The following is a 26,825-nucleotide window of genomic DNA, read 5'->3' on the forward strand; positions in this document are numbered from 1 at the left end:
CATGCTTCATAGTAGTCTCTTGACATTGCTGCCCACTGAGATTTCAGCACAAGTGTGAATCAATCAGACCTACCTAAGCAACACTTGCCTGAACCACTCTTAGCTGATTGTGTGCTTCCAAGGTGCTGAAACTTCCACTTTGTTATGGCACTAAAATATGAAAGCTGGGCTACACACTGTGATCTCACAGGAGAGATACCAGTGCATCACATTTGACATACTGTGCTAGCTTACAGATATAAGGTAATTAAAAGCAGCAGAGCACTTAGCATAGCAGTGCCACTGAAGGAATTCCACCTTCAATATTCATTTGCTACAAATGGAGCCTGAAGATGGAAGGAATGTTTCACACAATGAATCATTCTTTGTAAGACTTGAAAAACTAGAGCTGCTACATCATCTAAACATTGCCTGTGCAATGCAAGTGAAGGGCTGGCCTAAAGGAGGTACTATTTCAGCTCAAAAGGGCTGATGGGAGGGGGCACTAACATTCTGCAATGCAAATACTGATATCTTCCAGGAGAAAAGAAATCCTCACCCCATTACCTTTTAAAAACAGGATATTAATACATCTTGTCTTAAAGAAATCTGAAATCTAGATTACAGAAAGGCAAAGACAGTGGATAGGCAATATCCTTTCAAATTAGCACCCTAACTTCTCAAAAAAAGGAAGAAAAGAAAACTAGTATCCAGCTAGGCTTAGTGTAACTATGTATGCAACTACAAGTTTCATGTAGAGGGGGCAAAAACCAGTGTAACTGATGGTATTTGAATCATTTGTTGAATATATGTTTGTAATCTTAGGTGGCCACAAGGTGTCAACTCTGTCCAAGTGCAGGAAGAGGAGCTCTGATCTAGCAACTAACAAACCGGGGCTCATTAAGGCAATTTAGAATATTCCACACAGAAAAAAATAGTACTCTTAATATTTTTTAGATATATTAACTAGAACTAAGGTGCACTGGAAAGGTTTAAATTAAAATAAAGAAAATCACCACAGGAAATGAATGCCCTTTGTTGCCAAATGAAATCCTCCCACTAGCAAGTGAGGTAGGGGGATGAAACCACACTATTTCAGTGGTGATGCAACATGGAAATTCCAGGTTGTCTGCAGGGTCAGACATAGACATGGAAATAATATTTTTAAAAACCAGAATGAAAAGGGACAATAAGATCACACGAAGAAATAAAAACATTTCAGAAAGTAAAACAAAAATACGTTCTTTAAAAATATTCTTGCTAAAGCTCTCGTGTTGAGTTATGTGGTCTGGTCCTTCAGAAATATGGTCCATCAGTACCTACACAGCAGAGAAGACATACAAAATTAAGCGTTAGGCAGCTCACTGAGTCACAGCAATTAACCAACTATACTCTTTCCAGCAGAATTGTATACACCTGAGTTTCCTTAGAGTTGCCAACTGTGTGTTGGGATATTCCTGAATATTTAAGAGTATGGGGAAGTGGGGTTTGGGAAGATGAAGAACTTCAGTGTGCTAAAATGTCACGTTCTCCCTCCAAAGAAGCCATTTTCTTTAGGGGAATAGATCTCTGTCATTTGGAGATCAGTTGTAATTCTGGGAGATCTCCATGCTCCTCCTGGAGGTTGGCACCCTAGGTTTCCTGCAGTCAAGTCCCACATAAATCTGTTGCAGGAAACACAGCAGAGCATGTTATGGTGCCTTAAAGTAGTCACATTGATTATGGCAAACTTTAGTTCACAAAACTCTATTCCACAATGTATTTATTTATCTACTAGATTTAAAGCCCGTTGTACTTGTGAATACAACGGCGCTAGAAAGGGTGGATGGGAGAGGAGAGTTGTGTGAACGAAGAAGACAGATCTGCAAGGAGGGAGAAAAGAAGAGAAGAATGCAGAGGGGGTAGAAGGCAGGTGTAGGGTAAGGAGGTGGGCCAGAGGTGGCCGAGCTAAAGAGTGAATGGAGAAAAGAGGGAGGAAGGTAGCAGCAGATGGAGAGGACACAAAAGAAAGAGAAAGATAAAGGTTTGAGAGGGCTCCTTGCCCCCACCCAGGCCTGGCAGTGGCGTGTCCTTCCTCCCGGGGCCCATACCTGGGGCCTTTTTGAGGCCCTGGGTGTGCTGCTAGGCCCAGTAGGAAGTCTCCTCCCCCCCCCCAGTGGTGACACAGCCTTTCCGACGGACCTAGAAGCACACCAGTACTGAGGCCCCGGGTGTGCTTCTGGGCCTGGGGGGAAGGCCTCCCTCTGTACTCACGCTGTCGCGCTTGGCTGGAACTCTGGCCTGCCTGGTGAGGGCCCAATTGGAAGGTGCTCACCCAGACCGGCCCTGCCCACTTAGCCTTTAACCAATTATTTATACCGTTCCCCGAGTGGTTTAAAGATAAGGTGCCATGAGACATTTTGTTTTGACATCGATTCTGACTACTACACCAAGAAAACTAAAGACATCTACAGTTCATGCTGTCAGACCTGCCTAATCTTCAGAAGACAAGTTGTGTCCCCTTTCCCTTCATGGAGATAGTTACCTGTAATAGTTTGGTTTGAAGGGCCCATTTTTATTGAGACCCAGATATTTTGCCTGATCATCTGTTAGTTCTGTCAAGTGGGCATCAAATGAAGGCAGATGCAAGCTGGCAACATATTCATCTAGGAAAACAAAAACAAAAGAATGACTGAGATAATCAAAAGGGTTTTCCAGAATTATTTAGAGTCCAGATACATCTTTGAGAAGCAGTTGACACTGCTATTCCCACTAGATTCAATATAAGGTTAACTTGCAATTCCAACACAGCAACTCTGGAACTGTTGTTCAGGATCAAAAAAACTGTATGAATACTAAGGCCTGTCTGTTCATAAAGTATTTCACTTCCTTCATATTCAACCCTGGAACTTCAGAACAGAAAAATCACCACCCTGAAAGTGACCTATGCAGTGACAGGGTCTTGAAATCTCTCATTGCAAACAAAGTATTTAACAGATGCTTTGATTTTTAGTTCTTGCCAGCAAGCACAGCAGATACTTCTGCCTTTTGTTTTTTATAATCCAAGCATCTCATCAATGGTTTTTTAAGCAGGACCAGAAACAGGTAGGTTAAAAAGCAATACACAGTACTGACAAATTTTACAAGACTACTCTGTTCCTATGCAAAACGTTAAAAATTGCTGGTGAATACTGGCAGACCCAAGCATTTCTTTTTACATTTATACCTCATCTTTTCATAATACCTCATCTGTTGATAATGGTTTCCCAAGGATATATTCATATTTATAGTCATATCAACAATACACAACAGATCAAAATAAAGGAACACAAACAATTATATACCGTATTTGCCAGCGTATAAGACGACCGGCGTATAAGACGACCCCCTAACATTTCCACTCAAAATATAGAGTTTGTTATATACTCTGCGTATAAGACTACCCCCTCTTCCAAACACCAAATAAAAAAGAAAAGAAAGCAAGAAACTATGCTCGGATTAGTGATTACTTCCCTTCCCCCAAAAAAGGTGAGAGTCATCTCTCTCTCTCTCAGAGCCGGTGCCTCTGTGCATTGAACTGAAACAGTGTCCTCTACAAACTGAATGGGGACGGCTTCAAAACACCAGAAACCACGGGAGGGGAGCAGAGGCTGGCACCTCCCCCCCTCCCCAGCATCCTCCTCCTTTCCACTCCTTTGCCACTGGCTCACCCGGCCGGCCCATCGGGAGCTCTCTCTCTCTCCCCCCCTCCCACTTCAGAGTATTTTGTGGGAGGGAGGGCCCGTCGCTACCATGGCGAGGTGGGGTGTGCACGCAGGCACAAGTTTGGCGGGCCCAGAGAGTTCCGAGCCGGGAGGAGTTCACAAGACAGCAGCAGAGTTGGTGAGCCCAGTGGGGGGGGGGGGAGCGCCACCGCCGCCTCTGCCTCGGCGTCCCTTAATTCTGGTCACCTTAAACTATGGGCACTGGGCGAGCATCGGGAGGCCACTATGGGCAGCTATGTCTATCCCAACTGAAGTGCACCCAGCGTATAAGACGACCCCCCCCACTTGGAGGCATGTTTTTTAGGGGTAAAAAGTCGTCTTATATGCCGGCAAATACGGTATGCAAAGAAGTCAGTATAAACACATCTAAATTCTAAGGGTCTATAGATCAGGGGTATTGCATGAAATATTATGGGCTAGGCACACCCCAAATCTTTAGATATGTTACACCAGGTTTCTTGAATGTTTTCTTTACATTTGTGAAGCTTGGTTGAGTCCCCAAAGCCCTTCAAGACGAACATATAGGAGTCTCAGGCATTGGGATAACCTAATGCAGTCATTATTAAAGCAAGGCAGCATCTACAGGAGATCAGCATCAATACACAGCCATTGTCAAAGACAAAGAATTAAAGAGAGCATGGTCAGTTATACCCTCAGACCCCCACACCCTCCTGAACCCAAATTCAGGCAGAAGGTCCACTGTCCCACAGTAACCATTTTTGATCTAACGTGCCAGAATAGGAGACAGTCTGCCTATCTTACAACCAGGTAGCTCTGCTAGAGCAGGGGTAGTCAACCTGTGGTCCTCCAGATGTCCATGGACTACAATTCCCATGAGCGCCTGCCAGCGGTTGCTGTCAGGGGCTCATGGGAATTGTAGTCTATGGACATCTGGAGGACCATAGGTTGACTACCCCTGTGCTAGAGGATTGTTATGCATATCACAAAGTAACATTTGAGCCTTCGGGGAGGGCGGTATATAAATCTAAATAAATAAATAATAAATAAATAAACATAGATAAGAACATAGTCTATCTGTAGTATAAAGGAAGGAGGAGGGGGGCTGCTTAGAAGAGGCCTCAGATGGGCTGATACAACTCTGGTGCGGGAGAAACGGCCAAACTGGCATTTGCCAGCTATGGCACATAACGCTTGGCTGCCCATCACAATTTTGTGGTTAATAAGAAACTAAACGTTCTGCAAATATAAATGTGAGTTATCTATAAAACAAGGACTTCTCACTAGTCAAAAAGTAACTGCCAAAGATTCAATCATGCTGTGTCTCACCCATCTTTTTAGGCAGCAGGTACACATCTTGTTTATATCGTCCCTCAGGAGCATTGTAAAGCTCAATCAAAGCCAGAGCCTGCAAATATTAGAGAGACACTGAAAATATATTCTAGCCATTCTTCCCAGCACATGCTGCCCGCACACTGAAAAGTTAATCTTAGTGGGATTTTACATGCCTTGAAGCTAACCAATTAGCTTCTGATCAGTACATTTATTTTAGAACCTCTACTTAAGGAAAACGGAAAACAGACAAGCTGTCCTGAGGCTTCAACATTTTGAAGTTGTTTACCAAACTGCAGTAAGGGTTTTTTTTAGCACAGGATAACATTTGATAATGAAAAGGATTTCTTTGCTAGTTTCAAGATGGGATGACAAAAACATTATTAAATACACTCCAGTCACCTGAATAAGCGCACAGTGGCATTTTATTAAAGACTAGAGCTGTTCAGCTGATGAAACATAATCCATCTATTTCCCTTGTACTTTGACTTGGTCACATTTGGAATAACGTTTTAAAAGGCAAACCATGCCCAAACTCAGAAGAAGACTTGGTTCTTATGTGCCGCTTTTCTCTACCAGAAGGAGTCTCAAAGCAACTTACAATTAGGGTTCGGTGCTTTGGCATCCAAAGCAGCCATTCCTGCCCGATGCAGCCAGCGGCGCGGGGGGAGGGAGAGGAGGTGTGGACGCTGGTACCCACACCTCCCCTCCCTCATGGTGCCATGTTGCTGGCTGCTTTGGATTCCGAAGTGCCCAACTCTACTTACAATCCTCTTCCCTTTTCTCTTCCCAAAACACCCTGTGAGGTAGGTGAGGCTGAGAAAGCCCTAATATTACTCTAGTCATTAGAGTAATAATCATTATGCTTTTAAAAAATTAAGCAGGATGGACACTCCAAAGAGGTGAGAGGTTTGCAGAGGTTATAGATCACACTTGTTTGCAGATTTGCTGTGTGAGAACAGAAGAAAATCTTCAATGTTTCTTTAACAATACAAGTGCCTTTAGTGTTGCAGATAAAAGCTTGTAACACATGCGGGTAAGGTAGAGGAAAAGCTCAGAATCCATGAAAAAACTGGGAACTCTACAATGTTGCCTTATTCATTATACAGCTTCACTTCTAGTTTAAAGCCTTTGTTCCTCAAAATCATGTTTGATAAATGTTTAAGATTAAAGAATGCTGCAAAGTAAACATGCAGGATTACATGCAATGTATATTTGTACACAAAATGTAGAGTAAGTTGCACACTAGTATTTTAATGTACTTATATTTAATACTATGTGTCTGTTTAAAATGACATGTAAAATACTATTCACAGAAATATGCTAAATATAGTTTAGCTCAGAATTAAATTGTTAAAGAACTAGGACAATTCTTAAATATATTTAGCAATCCCAAGAACACAAAACATTGTAAATATATGGTCCGAGATGGGCCAGGGATATCATATACCTGAGTGGTAGCTGTGATTGACAGAACAAAGGTAGGGACAGTTGAACAGCTCAGATTGAGAAGTCGCCCCTGGAAAGATAGGACAGAAATAAATCTGTGATAAATTACCAGCACATGCAGCTTCAGAACCATGACAAAAATGTGCACAGTATTTCATATTCAAAAACCTACTAGTCAACAGATGCATGTAAGACCTGGACTTAACACACTGTGCTGCTGCCCCAGCTGCTTTAAGCACATAAATCACAAATACCATTTAGGCCAGGACCACTCCAGCTCCAATCCAAGAATAATAGCTATGCAGATTATTAGATTAAATTATTTTTCATCAGGAAAACACTCACTTCCAGTTAGCAAAATATGTACTGAATCCATACAGGTAAGAAACGTGTTAAAAACTCCCTAGCAGAAACCCTGAAGCCTCCCCATATCTAAATCCCCACTGGTTTTCCATAGTATTTGTTCTCCACTGTAAAGGATGAATCAGATGTCAACCACAAGGTATATGGAGAAGGAAAGGAGGACACTTTTCTCAGCATAACAGTTTCTCCTTGGTTGCAATGTAAAAACTAGTATCTGTCCCATCATCTTTTAATGACCAGAACCTGACATAGTTGACTCCTGATATCATTCTCTAGAGGATGTTCTGTTTGTGTCTTCCCAGACATACCTCAGCTAGCAGGACAACACGCTTGCCATCAGGCCAGATTACATGATCCACCTGAGAACGAACACGCTCCCAAGTCAGCTCTGGAGTACGCAGACTAGCCTGGGAGAAAAGAGATTGAGACAAGAGTTCCAACAGCAGACCTTGCTGAGAGAGTCGTAAGAGCAAATAAACTTAAAGAATGCTCACCACATCAATTTCTGTATTGGAATGACCCATATTACACACAATGCAGCTATTCTTCATTCTGTCCAAGTGCTCCCTGGTCACCACATTTTTATTTCCTAAAATGAAAAGGGTCTCAATCAAACTGTAGGGGGGGGGGGGGAGGGAGGAATTGAACTTCCAAGTTTTCCCATTCTACAATTAAAGTGTTAATTGCAAGGCTGCATAAGGAACTGGTCAGACAGCAGTACAGTATGTATTCCGAGAAGTTTAATGTCTTGTTTTAACACAGAACAGAGCGGGGAAGTTCATCTTGACAATGAATCAATATTACCTTGTTCACCAGCATGACAGAACTGGATTGCAAAGGGGAAAAAACAGCATAGGAAGTCATGTATATACATTCTTTCTCACCCTTTCCAGAATGCTTTACCTGTACAAGTTATGACCACATCCACCTGACGAATGACTTCATTGAGCTTCACTACTCGAAACCCATCCATGCTGTCAAAGAGAGCACAGTAAATGAACATGACTGACTGCAGCAACATGAGATAAAATAGGAGTGGCTCAGACTACTCTGAACAATTAAAACCAGCCACAACTCCATTCCCTTGAATCTGATGCAGCACTACAGAATCCACTGAGAATATCACAGTGTGATAATCATGTACAAGTATTCTATTTTATGATAATCCAGTTTCATAAACCAGTTGCAGTTCTCACCAAATTATAATTCATAACTGATAACTGATGGCAGCTGTGGTTTGAAGAAATACTAGGTTTAAACACTTTGAAGCACAATATATTGTTTATAATTGGCTTTCCTTTTTGAACTGCAAGTCAAATTCATACAAAATTTAACATCAGCAACGAAAAAAACTTATTTGAGAGCAAAATGCTATTGAAGTATATACTTATTAGAGTCTTTAGAAAAGCAAACTAATCAGAATACTCAAAGTTTGTGCACTTAAACATTTCCTTTCTACTTATTTAAAACTTTTAATCCCATTTTGCAACCATGAAGTCTCCACAGTGGCTTATAAAACACTGTAACAACAGTAACAAATACAAAAATAACTTTCAGTGACTGTTTAGTAAAAACAAATCCATGGAAGAAATTGAAGTAGCATTTACTAATTAAATTGCTGGAGAAGGTGGCAAAAGTTTTAAGGTGGCACATTACAATACTGCTAGTAATGGAGCATGGTAAACTGTTCTGATGAGGGAGTTCCAAGCTGGACTGTCACCACAGAAGACCTTATCCTTGGCTGCCACCTGCCTTCCCTCTAAAGGCAGGGGCACCCAGAGCAAGGCCTCCATCAGACAGCTTCACAGGGAATCAACTGATCCCTCTGCTAACATATTTCAGATCATTTATGGATTTATAGGATAAAGCTGCTACCATTTTGAATTTCCTGTAGTTACTTCATTCTCACTGTTCAGCCTGCCAGTTACAATCCTCTTTTCAAGGTTTACTCTCTGGGCTCCTTCCTACAAAGGTGAGACAGGTGACAACCAGAGGCAGCCTTTTTTAGTGGCGATGGCTCACCGTTGTACAAGCCATCGGCCCTGAACAGATGTCAGGTTAACTCCCAGGTTTCCCTATTGTACACTAAAATTTTCCTATGCTTTACAAATATAGAACTGAGAGAGTGTATTCACATTTCCTGATGTTGATTGCATTCCTGAAAACTACAAAGATTGTGTGATAGTCTGAAGAGAAGAATGTATTCTGTAGGACAAAGATAAATAAATAGAATGCTGAGCAGATACACTTTAAGTGTTCAACAGTGAAGGTAAAGCAATCCAGTTTAAAAATTAAATGGCTACTCCAGTTAGATTTTATTGCTTCTCTAAATCAAATATGATGTTGCCTTCCTATTCCATCTTCGGATCAGACAGCAAATAGGCAGTGCAGCTTTTCGGGATTATCTTCATACTTAGTTAACCACTGTTCCCTTTATGAGAAAGCACACTAGGAGTTTGTTGCATCTTTTCATTTAATATTCATCGCCTGTTGACAGATGTATTTGAGTGAACTTTTCTTTAGCACATGTTGCAATTTATAAGGTAAAGCTATGAACTGCATGATTCAATGATGCATACTGACACTCTCAAAGGAGGTCTTACTATCTGATCACAAGGGATGGAAGATTCCACCAAAGATTTATACCTTAATGAGGAGAGCCTTGATTTATGAGGGCTCTGGATACAGAAAGGCTCTTCTTAAGTGGACTGATTTCATTTCAGCCTTCTGAAGTGGGTCAAGAGAACGGCAAACAGTAAGAGAAGAGGCTAGTACTCTCAGACAGCAGCATTTGTAATTCCTCATTTCTTACCAAGCTTGAAGAGCACAGATGGGATCAATCTCCGTGATGTAAACTATAGCTCCTAGAGCTTTCAGAGCTGCACAACATCCCTTTCCAACCTGCAATACACAAAACCAGCAACAAATCAAAGCATTCATTCATGGGCATACAATTTTCCCCACACATGAACTAGATTCCCAGTATGACAATAAGTGCAGAGACAGTCAACTAGAAGCCGGTAAGAAGGGTACCATTTGTCTCCTGGTCCTCACATTTAGGTTAGCATGATTACTACTTCCAGTAATGGGCTTGTGTCTAAGAAAATGATTACAAGAGGGGCTACACAGAAGTAAGCCACAGTTCTGCCATTAAAATGAGATAAACGCAGAGACACAGCTCTCCTATAAAATTGTGGCAATTCCACCTTGAACATATGGAACTGCCACTGTAATCTAGTTTGATCCTAAAATACATGGAGTTTATGGTGATACATTCAAAGGACACTGGTACTGACAATGCTGAAACAGAGCAAACTGTCAAGTTTCCAGATAATCTGGAACATAATGTCCTCTTCAATTATGTATTAAACTCTTACCAGATTTTATTGAATTAACACAAATGAGACCAGATATTTGTATCTCATTATGTGCAAATTCAAAACTTGCTAACATCAGCAGCTTGCAATTACCCTGACAGTCATTACAATTAGATACATAATGTTCTGATAAGACACAATTGCTTCCAAATGCTCACTTTGTTATCCAAGTGAAGAAGCCAATACTAATATAAGCAGACAATGAATACTATGCAAGGGTAACTTGCTGAGAGGCGCTAAATCAGCCAGGCTACTGCAGGATCACTTTTCAGAACTCACCTCACCATAGCCACACACTACCACTTGCTTCCCTCCAAACATCACATCAGTTGTCCTCTTTAGGCTGTGGGACAGAAAAGAGACTCTCACTGAACCAAGTTAGCTGCAGTGATAAGTATGGACTTAACACACTGTCTTTATACAACTGAACATCAGAAGTTTTGATTTAAACTACAATACAGAATATAGTGCAGCCGCACAAGATGGAAGCCTGTGGTGGTTCTCTCCTCCCACCCATTTATATCAGACTCACCCATCTAAGATGGATTCTCTGCAACAGTACAAGTTATCAAATTTCTGCTTAGTGACAGAGTCGTTGACATTCATGGCTGGAACACACAGTTTCCCAGCCTTTGATAGCTGGTATAATCTGAAAGGAGACATGGAGAGGGATTTGAGAATTTCATTTAGCATCTGCCAAGAACTTGATAGTTAAGATAGAGGGACACTGTGTATAACCTGGACTAAAAAACAAAGTTCAACATTTTATTTTCTCCAATGGTAGCAGAGTATGTATTACGGTAAGAGAGTTTCAGTGTCCCTAGTTAGATTCTGCATTCAGGATATACACTGTCTAAAAATTTTTAGAAGGTCAGAAAAGGAAGCAAGGCTGCAGTTAGAAGATATGTTTCAGCAGAACCTTTGATAATCATATACAGCTTATTGGAAGCTATCTCATCACATACATCATCAACAAGAATGAGAAAACAATAGGTTTTTCCTCATATTACTACATATAAGGTAAAATGTGCCAAACTATGACTGACTCCTGGCAAGTTCTATCTCATGGAGTTTTCAATGCAAGAAATTAGCAGAGGTAATTTGCCATTGCATTACTTTGCTACTAACTCCCTAAATTATTAGGCTAACAGTACAATTCTAAGCAGAATCATATCCTAACTCCATTAAAGTCATGGCTTTAGAAGGCTGCAACTTCACTTAGGATTGCACCGTAAGCTTATTAGTGTTCCTAATTACTCTAAGTAAATGTACAGAAACAGAGGAGCATTTCCTGGAAAGATTAGCTAAGAAATTAGTTTCACTTCACTGAGTTAACTGCAAATAATATGGCCACTGGAAGCTTTAACTACTGAAAGAGGTTGTATATACAAATACAGTAAAAGTTTTGTCACCTGACCCTTGGCTACCAAGAATTATCCATTATCCAGCACTGCCCAGAGAGTAAGCTGCCATACCCATATGTAGCCCACCTCTCCAGACAACCACTCTGGCATCCCTTGTCATTGCTGGGCTTCTAACAGCCAGTGGTGTCAGCTGAGATGATCTCCATGCGCTTTCTTCCCCATCAGCCTGCCTCAAGATGTCAGGATGGCTCCCCAAGCAGCTGGACTACTTGTAGGTCTACTGCATGGGACAGCTTGGGGAGAAGGGTCTTGACAGGCAGATGGCTGTTGCCATAGGGTTCCTAATGGAATGTGATTTGGTTGCTGTGACTTCTCTTGGGTAATGGGTGGGGCAAATAAATAAGCTTGAGTATCTGGCACATCTGATTAACCAGCAACCCCCAGTAACCACGAGTGTAGTTTAACAAAGCTTTTTCTTCATGTGCATTGAAATACTGATGAAAGGGAGAAAAGAAAACAAATAGCAGCAGTTCAACTTTTTAAATTTTCTCCTTTATTAAGAAGAGGAATTGGTTTTCATATGCCACTCTTCTTTACCCGAAGGAGTCTCAAAGTGGCTTACAGTCACCTTCCCATTCCTCTCCCCACAACAGACACCCTGTGAGGTGGGTGAGGCTGAGAGAGCCCTGCTATCACTGCTCGGTCAGAACAGCTCTATCAAACCTGGCTCGGCGGATTAGGAGCCACCGCTCTTAACCACTATATCACGCTGACTCCCATAACATAATAAAATATAATATAAAATATGTCAAGAGGAAGCCAAGAGAGGATTGGTGACTGGCTGGAAGTATTCTTCACATTAACTTAAATATCAAAGTTGATATCCTATACATTACCAGATAAGGCATTTAACCCTAGCTCAGCTATACACAATCCTTTTTTAGCCTTAATGAAGGCACTTAACCTAAGTTTAACTTGCTGCTCCTAAATGATGACACATCATTAATTCACAAAGATTTTATGAACAGATTGAACTTTACTGAATGTTTTGTTCCCCCCTCATTTCTAGGGGCCATGCTAATCTTCTCTGTATTGTTCCAATTTTAATATATGTGCTGCCGAATTAGGGCCTATAAAAGACCTCAAAGTTTGAAATTAAAGCAGTACAGCCAAAAAATGTGCCAGATTCCAGGTTCCATTTTGGCTTGTTACCTGTGCACACCCGTCACACTTTCTTCTACAATCCCTCTGATCTTCTTAAATACATTTGGATATTTCTTATAAACCCAGTGGGTAAGGTCTCCCCCATCATCCAAGATCTGAAAACAGAAGAAATAATCAGTTCAGACATTCTAGTGCTAATAAGCCATGATAACGCTAACTTCACTCTAAGGAAGAGGCCAGGGTTTCATGGCATTAATGAGCTCGTCCCATATAAATCTGATTGTCTGACTATGCCACTAATGAGAAGCAGGGCATTGTTGAAGCAACACGGGTGGCTGATATTCTAATACATAACATGGGGAATTCAGAGAAAATGCACAGTACTGTGAAATCTGAAGTGAGCACTGTGATGAAATGATATCCATGTAAGCATTTGATACTTTTCTTTGCAAATGTTGCGTTTACTCTCTGAATGTTCAGGGGTTAAGCTTACAAGCAGCCTGGTCAAAAGAGAGTTAGACTCCTTCCCCCTTCCCAATTTCAAACTCAGGAGGAACAATAAAGCAGTTTAGTAAGATAATTAAGGAAATCAGGGAAGCCAAGGGACTCTAGCCTTGTCACACAGGCAGTGGTGTGGTCTTTGCCTTGGCCTGTCCTGGCTTATTTTGACAAAGGAGTTTGTGGGGCAAAATTTTCCCTTTAAGAAGGGAGGGGAAGCCATTCTTTGAGGCAGTGGAGGAGAAGCTGACATCTTAAATAGACATGCTTAAAAAAACACAACCAATGGATAAAAGATGTATCTGAACTGAATAGAGCCTGCACAGCTAACCTAACGCACATAAGAAATATCAGCTTATCACTGCCATCCCAGAAGTACGGTTTTAGGGGGAAAGTATTGCGCATTTAATTTATCTGATGTTCTCTTTGCTCGGATGCTATAAAATTATGCTGCAACAAGTCAAATGATCATGTACCACAGGCATTCAGCAAAATATTGTTGTCAGGGTCTGTGGCTGGAATCGAAGTCTTTATTCGGGCAAAGCCTACAGCACTTCAGTGCTGCAAAATACTGGTCTCTCTACTGTGAGTAATACCAGAACAGCCACCAGTTTGAGGCTTATTTTCGATATTTACTGGTAAACAAAATAGTCTTCAAAAGGTTTTCTAAAAAAAAAAAACACCATAACTATTACAAAGAATACCTAAACAGTCAAACAAGGCAGAACATAAGACATTTTAAAATGAAGTGCTAAGCAGGGCTGGGATAAGAAGTTCCTAATACTGCCCACACGGGGCTTAAATTGTCTCCACAGTCCGGTTCTGGAACTTCATAAGGCAAAAGCTCAATTGCATTTGGAGTACCAGACCACATTGGCCTCATTTATACATTGTTGTATAATGACTTTTTCTAAAAGAGACAACTATTTTAAAGATATACAATGGACTTAAAACTCCTTCATATAAATTATACTATTCACCGGGTAACTATGCAATAGTTTGACAGGTTTTTATGAAGCAAGATAAGATAGCAAGTTGAGTTAATATGTAAGTACATGGATGTCACATATATTGTAGCATATTATAATAAGGGCAACGATTAAAGACATGCCTACTCGCTATATGTATTCACTGGCACATACAGGCATGTATGCAGTAAGGAAATAGCAACCAAAATGTGAACATTAGACAACAAAAAGGATCGGGCTGTAATATAAATACATTGGATGAAGTCAGCTCTGCCTCACAAAGGTAATTATTACTATTCCTAGGTATTAGTAATAGTAATAGTAATTACTACTATTCCTAGTTTTAGAGTTCAGAACTCTAAAACTGCAATAACAGGCTGCTTTTCCCTGTCTATGCATCTACTTGACTTCTCAAATAGAGCCCAGGAAGCATGCCTCTATCACATTTTTATCCTCCTCTCCTTGTAACATAAATAGAATTACATGTTATCCTTAAACCCTCCCGAAGAATGTTAGAATAAGAGTCTATGACTTGCTCAAAACCGCATGCTGAGCTTCATGACAACATAAATATTTGAACTTGGGTCCCCTAGGGTCCAACACTTTATGTACAGAACTACAATGACACTCTGCTGAGACAAGTATCAACAAACTAGGAAGCCAAATTAACTTTTCCATTATTTCATCACAAAGCATCATTGAGTGGGGGGAAAGAGAAGGGCAGAAAAAGGAGAATGTTTTAAAGAAGCCTACTCCTGACCCAAGAGATCTCAGTATTTACTGACCAGTCTCACATATTCTATTCTTGAACAAGATGACTGGGGGGCGGTGGGGCGGTATAAAAATCCAAGAAATAAAAATCAATAAACAGATCTTATTTATTTATTTATTATTTTTAGATTTATATACTGCCGCTCCCCAGCAGGTCTCGCGGCGGTATACATAATAAAATATTAAAAATACAATAAAAACCCCCATAATTTACCCAAATAACAGTAAAAAACAATATAACAGGCAGCAGTGGACAGAGGGAGAGCAACCCTTTTGACTGAACTGAAACCCTGATTGTTCTGGAGATTACTTGCACCACAAAATGCACAGAGGAAGTGCCACTCTGTTGATGCTTCTGGATGTCTCAATGGATACTGATACCATCGATTGTAGACTGCCTATCTGGACTGGAATTGAGAGGCACCATTCTGTGGTGGTTCTGGACCTACCTGGAGAGTAAGTTTCAGAAGGTGGTGCTGAGGGACCGTGGTTCAGCCTCTTGGCTTTTGGTCTCTGGGATCCCACAAGGTTCCATCTTGTTCCACTATGCTCTTTAACATTGATATGAAACCACTAAGTGAGTTCATCGGGAGATTTGGGCTAGGTTGTCACCAATATATGGATGATACTCAGCTCTATTTCACACTTTCAGCTGATTCCACTCAGAAACCCTAAACCAGTGCCTGGAGGCAGTTTTTGAGACATAATAATTTAAATTCCAAGTATTTGTCCCAATCACTCCAATGATGATCCAGCATAACTAAACAAGGACATACATTTCAACCCACTCCTTTCAGACTAAATGGTCTCCACAAGGCCCCAGTCTTGGCTGTCAAAACTATTCCTGCCACACATCTTAGAGTTCCTGGAATATTGTGTAAAATTCTTAGTAATGGTCCAACAATATTATGTTACCACACTAATGCAAACTGTGCAGCATACAATAACTGCCCAGAACCTTTAACATTAAATGCTTTAACACTGCAGGAATATATTATCTATCATCAGAAGGATAATAAAAAATAGCCTTCCCAGTACTCATGGTTGTTCTTATAACAGAGTTCAAATGCATTTTCCAATGATCTGCTACTGCCTACTTAGATTTCCTTGACAGTAGGGTATTTTTTCATTTGGAGGAGGAGGAGGAGGAGGAGGAGTTGGTTCTTATATGTCGCTTTTCCCTACCCGAAGGAGGCTCAAAGCGGCTTACAGTCCCCTTCCCTTTCCTCTCCCCACAACAGACACCCTGCGAGGTGGGTTAGGCTGAGAGAGCCCTGATATCACTGCTCGGTCAGAACAGTTTTATCAGTGCAAAGTCATGTGGCTCCATAACAGCTGGCTCCATAACAGCTTGTGGGGGAGTGCAGAATTGAACCTGGCATGCCAGATTAGAAGTCCGCACTCCTAACCACTACACCAAACTGGCTTATCCTGGATTGTTTAGGCTAGTGGTTCTCAACCTTGGGATCCTGACTGCAAGTGAGGTCACCTGGCCCCTTCTGCAGGGTCACCAGAACAGGTTGCCACTGAGGCGGGCGGCAATGCTGGAGCCATAGCACTGGCCACCTCCACGCTGCCTTCCAGATCGTTGAGTGACATTGTGTCTGCACGCGCCACTGCTTGGGTTGTGGCGTTATGGCAGTTGAGAACCGCTGATTTAGGCTGATCCTGCATTGAGCAGGGGGTTGGACTAAATGGCCTGTATGACCCCTTCCAACTTTCTGATTCTGAGATTCTAGGATACATCCTTGCTTCACTCCACTGCAATAGCCCTAATCAATTCACCAGATGGACCACATCTTACTTGAGCTGTAGGCTGGTCAAATAATTGTTGAAATAAAAATAGGAGATAGATGATTTCTTCAGTTTATCCCATAATCTCTGCCTAGGTACTGAGTCTAAGGCAACTCTAAGATCCATAAAGTCACAGTCAACATACCATTATTTGAGCTAGAATATGTGTCTACAATAAACTGAAGAACATGGCAATGGTCAACTGTACTAATACCTCCCCATGTAGGGAAATTTGTATGTCCCTTTTGGTTGCCATCTTACTCCAGGAAATGAGTAAGATTTTTTTTTGGGGGGGGTGTTTGGCATTCCCTCAATGACCCTCCCTTCTTAACCAATGTTTTATAAATATTTTAACTGTTTAACTACTTTTAACTCTTAAAAATTATTTTCATGAGGTATATTGAACAAAATTTGAATTCAGGCACCTTTAAGACCACGAAGTCTAATTCTAGGTATAATTTTTGTATGAATGAACATTTCTTTATTAGATATGTTTGGAAGAGGGGTTTATTTTAATGGTTTAAAAAAGTGATTTTATCATGTCTGATACAAATAGTTAGGCATCTTGGCGAACCTTAGAAGGGCAGAAAGGTAGGATGGAGATTTTGTAAATAAATAAAAATATATAATTACCATGTTGGGCTGCCATCCATCCACATTAACACAGCGGTCAATGCACCACCAAAAATCATCTTCAGATTCCCCCTTCCAGGCAAATACAGCAACACCTAATTAAAAAAATGTGTTGCATTTTGTTGAAACAGGAGTATTCGAAGCACACTTGGCATTAAGCCAGTATTGATACAGAGAAGTCAAGACAAGAAGCTTTTACCCTAGCACTTCAGCGACATCTGCACCAATACGTAACTGAAGCTGTCTACAAATTGTATATTTGAAAGAAGCTATGTTAGGGCACCAGATTGAGAATTCAAGAATCTACTGAACTAAATGTGTGAGAGCCAGCAAATAGCATAGTTAGTGCCTCTACTTCTTTGTTTCTTTTCATTTAGACAATCTAAATGACTAGGCTATTTGGAGAGTCATTAGCTCAGCAGCATGAATAAATTAAGAGGACTCTGATCCCTTGCAGCAGTGTCTAGATAGTAAAGTATAACTACAGACAAAGTTCAACAACAGCCCACCCTGTTCCAGCATTATAGTCTTTTACAATCCACAGAATGCCTTGGAGTCCCTTGTTCAGTGCTACTAAACTAATACCTGTTTCTTGCTTGCTAGATGTAACATTCTTCTAGATTGGTTTCTTGGCCAGAATATGCAGGAACAGAGAGCATAGTAAAACAAAGTCATGTGGCTCCTTAAAAAATAAATGGATTATGCCTTGAGGTTTTTATAGTTTTTATAGGCAAGAGATGCTTCCAGAATAGGGTAAGTAATCTAAAACTAAACAAGCTCTCATTAGCGTAATCTAGGCTCTTCCAACAAGTTTAAGGGAGTCCACCTGGGTGTGGAATGTTTCTCTGTACAAAACTGGCAGACTACTCAACAGGCTGGTCATGTAGAGAATTTACAAAAATATTAGAACAACGAATTTGACTTTCATTCTTTTCACCACCAAGTTTTAGAAACCCAGACAGATAAGTGTTAAAGTCATACAAGTTTAGCATAAGCCCAGCAATAATACAATATTTTCCTACAGCCGTCGATATTCTAAATGATCATTTTGGAGGGATAGGGGAACTGCCCATTAAGATTGACATACTGGTCAACTGCCTATTATTGTGCCACATTTAAATATGTCATAGAGCCAAGAAAATCACCATGTAGGAAGCAGTTTACCTTTTCATTTCACTATGGTGAAATTTTTAGCAAGGCCAGAAATGTGAGTTGCTTGCCTCCCAAGCCCTGCAGCAATCGGGGGAAACCATAGCTATCATAGCAAAGCTTTTCCTCCTTGCTACCTGCTTACAAGAATCCACAAACATTATTTTGCTTTTTGCTTTTGTTTTAAAATCTTCTCTTGGAGAAGAGTGACAAGTGGAGTGCCCCAGGGATCTGTCCTGGGGCCTGTGTTGTTCAACATATTTATAAATTATTTGGATGAGGGATTAGATGGGGTACTTATTAAATTTGCAGACAATACTAAACTGGGAGGGGTAGCAAACACAACAGAAGACAGAATCAGAATTTAGGATGATCTTGATAGGCTCGAGAAGTGGGCTCAACTGAATAAAATGAAATTCAATAGGGACAAATGTAAAATTCTGCATTTAGGTAAGAAAAACAATTTACACCAATAAAGGATGGGGAAGGCTTGTCTTGGCATCAGTATGTGCGGAAAGGATCTAGGAGTCTTAGTGGACCATACATTGAACGAGTCAGCAGTTTGACTTGGTGGCTAAAAAGGCAAATGGGATTTTGGGCTGTATCAAATGGAGTATCGTGTCCAGATCACAGGAGGTGATAATACCACTTTATGCTGCTCTGGTTCGGCCTCACTTGGAGTACTGTGTTCAGTTTTGGGCACCACAGTTGAAGAGGGATGTAGACAAACTGGAGCATGTCCAGAGAAGGGCAACAAAGATGGTGAGAGGTTTGGAGACCAAGACGTATGAGGAAAGGTTGGGGGAGCTTGGTTTGTTTAGCTTGGAGAGGAGACGACTGAGAGAGGATCTGATAACCATCTTCAAGTATTTAAAAGGCTGCCATATAGAGGATGAAGCAGAGTTGTTCTCTCTTGTCCCAGAGGGATGGGCCACAACCAATGGGATGAAAATAATGCAAAAGAAATTCTGTCTAAACATCTGGGAGAAATTCCTGACAGTTAGAGTGGTTTCTCAGTGGAACAGGCTTCCTCAAGTTGTGATGGGTTCTCCATCTTTAGAGATTTTTAAACAGAGGCTGGATAGCCATCTGACAGAGAGGCTGATTCTGCGAAGGTTCAAGGTGGTGGCAGGTTACAGTGGATGAGCGATAGGGATGTGAGTGTCATGCACAGTGCGGGGGGTTGGGCTAGATGACCCAGGGGGCACCTTCCAACTCTATTATTCTATGGTTCTATGTGTATGTGTGCTTTCTTCAAAGAGTGACCCCAACTCCATGTCCAGATGATGCCTCTCAAAAAGCCCAGAATCTTTTTGACCTGGAGGAAATTTGCCTCCCAACCCCAAAGTGGTGATTGGCATTTCCCTGGCATGCAAAAAAGAGCCACAAGAACCCTTTTGTAAGAGCACTTTTGCTAAGGTCAACAACTCAGTTTTCTAGAAGGTTAAAATGTTCCCCACTTTTTTTTTTAATGTTGTGGTTTCTAATTTTTGTCATAGGGAACTGGCCTGTTTGTTCAACATAAAGGGTGGAAAGGCATTGCTGGCACGTGACAACATAAATCACATTAGAGGATGAGCAAGTATGAACCTGAGACGGTCTGGCTGATGTTGCTGAGTCCAGTGATGGTGTTGCTAGAATCTATATGAGAACAAAGTTACCACCTTGGTTTGTTGCAAATCTTGGTAACAGAATCATGTTACTGTTAAGCAATTTATCATTGAGGGTGAGAAGTTTTCGGTTAGCAAGCTGTCTGTTGGCAAGAAAAGACAGCCCCCATTGCCATGTGAGGGAAACGTCACTATCCTGCATGGGTTGTATGTGATCAATAATGCACTGGACTGGCTTGAACTGTTGTGATCACTGATGGTATTCTGTTGTCATTTTCTTCGGCCTTGTCTTGTAGCAACCTGTCTCTGGATATTGGAAAGGTGCTTCTAGATTCTTGCTCTTTTCTAACCACAAAGTAAGTTTATCTTTTTGTAAGCATTAGTTGTTCATTTATTTAGATATTGTTCCACACTTGCATTGTCCTATAGTAAGTCTATTCCTACATGAAGCAACATTGACTATTACAACAGGCAACCTTATAACAGAGATCCATATCTGTACTGTTTTTATCGTATTATCTAGTAATTATCTTGCTGATCAAAGAGATCAGCAAATAAAGCATAAACTAATGACAACAGAATTTTTGTAAGGATTATTTCACATACACCAAAATAAATTTATTTCATGTATACTGTCACTTATTTAATCATTATCTGGTTCTCCTTCGAATGTTTGTTCAAGAAAATAATTCTTCACAAAATAATTATTACACTTTCATCCAAAATAGGGGTCCAAAATATCACTTTTTGTGACTGTCAAACCTGCCTAGTTAATCTCAAATTGCCGAATTCTGATAATAGAGCTTTCATGCTTTACATTTCTGCTATTTCCAATCCCATTCCAATCCTATTGGTTGCACTGATTTACACTGTGTAATCCGCCTTGCGTTTTAGTGAGAAAGGTCAAGTATAAATAAGATTTAAACATCTGGCAAATGAAAATAAATCAAGAACATGTTTTGGCTCAGCTATATATGATGATATGATACTGTGATGGGCAGGCTAGGTTTCGCCTCTCTTTATTGATATCCCTAAACATGACAGAGGTTGTTGAGGGGGTAGGCACTATGTGGGTGGAAAAGGAGGGTCACATCTACACATTATTAAGCACTCAAGAGTGTGATGGAGCTAATGAGCACAGCAGTAAATAAAAATATAATTTCTGTATTTGTGACTCCTTCAATCGTATTTTACTCACCAGCTTCAGCCAATGCAGCAGCCACCTCATTTTGAGTGGAATAAATATTGCAAGCAGACCAACGGCACTGAGCTCCCAGTGCACACAGTGACTCAATCAATACCTATAAAACAAAACAAATACACAATGAACCTGACTGCAATGGCAGTCATTGATTGGGAAGTTGGCACATACAATTGCAGAAGTAGAAAGTTATTAACTTCATTTAAGTGTACAACTCACACTTCTCCAAGTACTCAAGACAGATAATACATAATATAAGTAATGCAACAAATTGTAATACCTGCAGGACAAGAGAAACACAATTCTATAGTCATTTTATTCATTATGTGGTAATGCACCTCAGTCAAACAAGCCGCATGCATGCATAAACAGACTGCTTAGATTCTGATGTTGCCAGAATGCAGATTTTTTTTTGGCAGAGTAGTGAGGTATGTATGCACATCCACAAACATAAAAACAGATGGCACAGTAACCAGATTATGTCAGATTACCATTGTGTATTTATACAGCTCTTCCTGTTATCTCCCTCTGCTGGAATGGATGGATGACCTGCACAGATAGCAGTTATGAGGAAAAGCCAGCTTGAATGCAAGTTGCAGAACAGGGATACTCACCGCAGTCTGTGCTGTAATGTGAGTACATCCTACAATTTTAGCTCCAGCTAATGGCTTCTCCCCCTGAGCTCGTTTTCTTAGTGAAATCAGAGCAGACATATCTATGAAAGCAAGATAAAGAACTGTTAATGAAGTTAAATATGCTCTGCAAATTTAAACAGGTTGGTGATCCCCAGCCCAAGCGAAGTACACCTGGCCTCGACCAGGGCCAGAGCTTTTTTGGTCCTCGCTCTGATCTGGTGGAATGAGCTTCCAGAAGAGCTGGAACTTTCACAGAAAGAAACATACATACAAAGAAACAGGGTAACAAACATCCTGGACTGATTTGGGTGGAGCCCATGTAGCTTGGGTCGGTTTGGGATCCACTCCGAACCACAAAACAAACTGCCTTTTTGGGTTCATGTCCATTCCTATTGCCTGGAATGTACTCTAGCTTTTTTGAATATAATTCTTAAAACCTAAACAAAGTCAGTCCAACAGCACCTTCTGCCAACACCCTGGCAGTGACTATAATTTTCAAAAAAAACAAAGGAAGTCAGTTCAACAGTCCATCCTTTACCTTGCTCTGCTATTTCTATTTCCCGGCGCCCAAACTCTGCCTGCTTGATATTTTTAACACAGAAATTGCTGCTGCCCTTGGAATTAGTTTGCTGCTTTTCTCGAGGGGAAACCTCGTCATCCGAGCTGTCTGTGTAGGATGCCGCTACAAGAACAAAAACAAAACATGCTTTGTGAGAACAGAATATACGTGAAGGAGGACCAAGACAATCACGATGTATTATCCAGTACTGACATTTTACCATCTGTACTATTTTAACTTTATTCTGGTAATTCATCTTAAAGTCCTGGTCAATTTGTTTCCTATTTCAAGTATTTCACTTCTTGGCTTGTATACACTAGCATAAGGTGGCACCATGTGGGTTTCAAAAACTGCATGATATCAACATTCTTGAAAGATTACTGGCAGACAAAACGTGTCTTAAAAAAAATTTTTTTTGACTGCCTTTCAAACAAAATAAGCCAGTAAATTAAGGAAACTTACAAGGACCTCAAGATGCTTTATTACTATGGAAAAGCAATCTGTAACTCTATGAGAAACAGCACAGCACTGAAAGTTCTGGCTTTGTGTATGCAAAATACACAGACATAACAAGGGTCTTTCAGACCATCTGTATACACTGAGGAAGGGGGGTGACTTTTACAAAGTTTAAAGACAGAAAAAATCAAGTGAATTTTCCAACAAAAAGAGCTGTGAAGGGATAAGAGGCTGCAGTTTCTGTAGCCAACGAAGGCTGTTACAGCATTCCAACTATGACAGAAAAAGATGCTTAGCTGGGATGAGAGCTTCTAACTGGAAGATTAACATGACCAACTGCTATGCTAAACATCTGAAGTGACATCCTTAAAAATACATGACTAGTTTCTCCTTCGTTCTTAATCTATAGATTCAGAGCAGTGATACTCAGTGGCTCAGGAGCCATATCTGGACCTCTGACACATCACTGTGGATGAGCAACCTTCTCCACTATAGTTCCCATCCTATATTTCAAGAAAGCATGCAAGGCTGTCTTGTAATTGGCTAGTGGTTATCACCTAGAAATGTGAAATCCCCACCCCCAGTTTTTCTGATGGAAGAAATGAAAAATTGGGAGGAACATTATTTTTCTCTCTCTTTTAGAAAATGAAATACTTCTTAAGGGAGGGTATCTTCATGCCAAATATGTAATATGGAAAAATATGAGCACTGTTATGGCACATTGGGGTATGCTGTATAAATGCAAGGCTGTTACAACACCCATTCATACGGGCATCCTCTTGTTACATGGAGGAAGGAAACACTCCCCATTTATGATGACCACTTGCTGCATTGCTTGGAAGAGGGAAGATAACTTTCTGGAACCCTAAATACCAAGGGAACATAATATAATACCATTGGCTAGATGCATACTTGTGGGAAAGGGACAGATGCAGCTCCCATTACAAGTTGGATCAAACTGAACCCCTTCTAGCTAAGGAAGAGAGATTTAAAAGATTCAGCTCACTCAGTGAAAGCTGCTCAAGCTGAGGAGTCTGAAACTGACAGGAAGCCGAGTGAAGTCTACAATGGTTATAAAATTCCCTTTTCTTTTTAATGATTTCACAGTGTGCATAAGGAACTCATTTATGAGCTTGACCATTTGCTCACTTACCCATCACCTAGTCAATCTGTGCAATTTACTAAAAGGGAAATAGTAACTCCCTAAGGATGCAAGCACAACACCCTACTTACACTGGGCCTCTGGGAGACAGTTTAGTCTGGCCAATGTCACCCTACTTGAACAATGGGTGGAGAAAACAGGATTTCCCATAAGCAGGTACAAACCCCTTCACACACACATGGACACCCATTTGCTCAGAGCTTAGAAGCTGGGGGGGGGGGTGGAGGCTAAGGAGCTGGTGGAATGAGGATAAGGACTTTCTCAATTTTTCAACATAAGACAATTTTCTAATGGAAAACTGAGACATTTTGGGAAGCACTGAAGTAATTTCCTATGAAATATTTCTCTTTTTGAGAGAGAAAAACCTTGTCTTAAAAAGCATTTCACTTATTCCAACTATATAGCATGAAAAAAATGTGAGGATCATCTCTGCTTTTTCAGTGAAAAAATTAGGAAACTATGGGAAGCATTAAAATGAAACTGATTTCCTTATAGAATAGGTAAAATGCTTTAAGGTAAGGTATTTCTCAGTCAAAATACACAGCATGAAAAAGTCTGAAGACCTTTTCAACTATTCTAATGGAAAAATTGGGAAATTTGGGAGAAAATCTTATTTTTTCCCCTTCTGCTCTCCTCTCTTCATTCCAGATACATGAGGGTTGGCTAAGCTTCAGCAGTGCTGGGGAAACAACAATACATGTTCAGAAGTACTTTAGAAGAAGAAGAAGAGTTGGCTCTTATATGCCGCTTTCCCCTAACCGAAGGAGGCTCAAAGCGGCTTACAGTTGCCTTTCCATTCCTCTCCCCACAACAGACACCCTGTGGGTTGGGTGAGGCTGAGAGAGCCCTGATATCACTGCCCAGTCAGAACAGTTTTATCAGTGCTGTGGCAAGCCCAAGGTCACCCAGCTGGCTGCATATGGGGGAGTGCAGAATCGAACCTGGCATGCCAGATTAGAAGTCTGCACTCCTAACCACTACACCAAACTGGCTCTTTAGTAAACAGATTATCCATATATATATATATATATATATATATTTAGAAGTAATCATTATTTTGTGGGGTTCATGGCAGAATGGTGCACAGGACATGTTACAGTCATGTGGCTCTTTTTATTGATGGTAATTATGTCTGCAAGCTGCAGAGTAAGTTCCACCGACAGAGGAAAAATGAACAGTTGTTTTCCCCAAGTATAAAAAGTCAATTGAATGTATTTTAAAACAGAAAACCAAACTACGACTGACCTTTACAGCTGCGGCAATTTATGCCTACAGAACTGTTTGTATTGGTGGTATCCATTAGGCTGAATCCAAGATAGAAATAATTAACTTTACTAGCAGAGGAAACCCAATTAATATCAGTTGCCCAGAGCATACCCTCTGTGGATCAGAAACCAAAATACACAGACTTTTCCTACCTTGATATTCTGCTAACAAGCCAGTCATTGCCTTTCGGAAAGAAAGAAATGTGAACCCAGTCCAGCCCTATATTATATTATTGGTGCAACAACACTTTCATCTGTTGAAAAGTGGCATAGATTAATATTTGTTGTGGTACAAACCAAATACGAAATGCAGGAAAACAGAGGTAGACATTTACCAGAGCTATAGCTATCAGTGGAAGACTGTGAAATGGAACGAGATAGGGACCTGCGACCAGTCTTGGTTGGAAACTTCGTGAATTCTTGCATATCATCTGCAAACTGGATTTGCTAAAGAATAAGCACAGACAAGTTTTTAAAAACCATTTATCAATAAGGATTGTTTTTTCCAAATTAATAACAACACAAATGAACTTTACAAGCCAGAACTCTGTTTGCTAAAAATCAGATCCACGTATAAGAGCTTGCTGCTTCATCCTATTTCCTCCCTGCAAAGGTAGATCCATTTTCACTCTCTTGTTCTATCAGGTACATATGTATCCAACACAAATTAATTTCCCCCTATAAAATATCAACATACAATCTTCTTTAAAAGGAACTCCCAAGAATAGTTTAGCAGTATAGCATACAAAAAATATGAAATGAATTCTGCGAAGCCAAGTTGTGTGATAATGATGATATTGCTACTAAAGCAAATCAGTCATACATGCTAGCTCAGTAATGAGAATAATGGCATGACAAGAGCCAGCCTACTGACTCCATAACAACAAAATGTGCATTACAAGAGCACATGCTGCATTTGAGAGATGTGTTTATAATCCAATTTAATAAAATAAACATTCTTGCCTAACAAATTGTTTAACATAATAATTTGAAACAGAATACATCATCTATAGGGCCTCTGTTTCCTCCCGCCCAGAAATCCATTCATGTGTTCTGCTTTGGACCTGTTTGCATTGTTATAGTCCGTTACCTCTGTTATAGTTTTAATGTTAATATATTGTTGTTATGAAAAACAAGGTTCCATGTACTGTTTTCTATGTTTTATGTAAATTATCCTGAGCCTCAGGGGAGGGCGGTATATAAATACAAATAAATAAATAAATAAATAAATAAATAAATAAATAAATACATACATACATACATACATACATACATACATACATACATACATACATACATAAAGTAGAGAAATCGCAGGCTACATAAGATGAGCATTAATCATCAAATACTATTCAATAAGAAAAGTTTACTAGTTGGAGAAAGATCTTTAGAATG

At 40.3% G+C, this 26,825-nt stretch overlaps 1 protein-coding gene and 1 non-coding gene across 3 annotated transcripts in view; both read right to left on the reverse strand.

Moving 5' to 3' along the window:
• Positions 1–886: 886 nt before the first annotated feature.
• AHCYL1 (adenosylhomocysteinase like 1) overlaps positions 887–26,825 on the reverse strand; it is a 59,120-nt gene continuing 33,181 nt past the window's right edge. Inside the window, exons 2-17 of one of the 2 annotated variants that reach the window (XM_077334182.1) lie at positions 25,766–25,877; positions 22,527–22,670; positions 21,968–22,068; positions 21,351–21,453; positions 17,394–17,488; positions 12,778–12,884; positions 10,734–10,850; positions 10,481–10,544; positions 9,637–9,725; positions 7,728–7,798; positions 7,319–7,413; positions 7,133–7,231; positions 6,463–6,531; positions 5,010–5,088; positions 2,504–2,624; positions 887–1,298 (exon numbers count right to left, since the gene is read on the reverse strand). In XM_077334182.1, the coding sequence (XP_077190297.1) occupies positions 1,292–1,298; positions 2,504–2,624; positions 5,010–5,088; positions 6,463–6,531; positions 7,133–7,231; positions 7,319–7,413; positions 7,728–7,798; positions 9,637–9,725; positions 10,481–10,544; positions 10,734–10,850; positions 12,778–12,884; positions 17,394–17,488; positions 21,351–21,453; positions 21,968–22,068; positions 22,527–22,670; positions 25,766–25,877 (1,473 nt within the window). In that variant the 3' untranslated portion in view covers positions 887–1,291. Of the gene's footprint in view, positions 1,299–2,499; positions 2,625–5,009; positions 5,089–6,462; positions 6,532–7,132; positions 7,232–7,318; positions 7,414–7,727; positions 7,799–9,636; positions 9,726–10,480; positions 10,545–10,733; positions 10,851–12,777; positions 12,885–17,393; positions 17,489–21,350; positions 21,454–21,967; positions 22,069–22,526; positions 22,671–25,765; positions 25,878–26,825 lie in introns of those variants that run through there. The other variant, XM_077334183.1, reaches the window with a different exon arrangement.
• LOC143836937 (U6 spliceosomal RNA) lies at positions 12,588–12,695 on the reverse strand. Its single transcript, XR_013230850.1, has one exon. It is a non-coding gene; the product is annotated as a U6 spliceosomal RNA (small nuclear RNA).

The sequence above is a fragment of the Paroedura picta genome, chromosome 4 (assembly GCF_049243985.1).
Source record: "Paroedura picta isolate Pp20150507F chromosome 4, Ppicta_v3.0, whole genome shotgun sequence".
Classification (NCBI taxonomy): Eukaryota; Metazoa; Chordata; class Lepidosauria; order Squamata; family Gekkonidae; genus Paroedura; species Paroedura picta.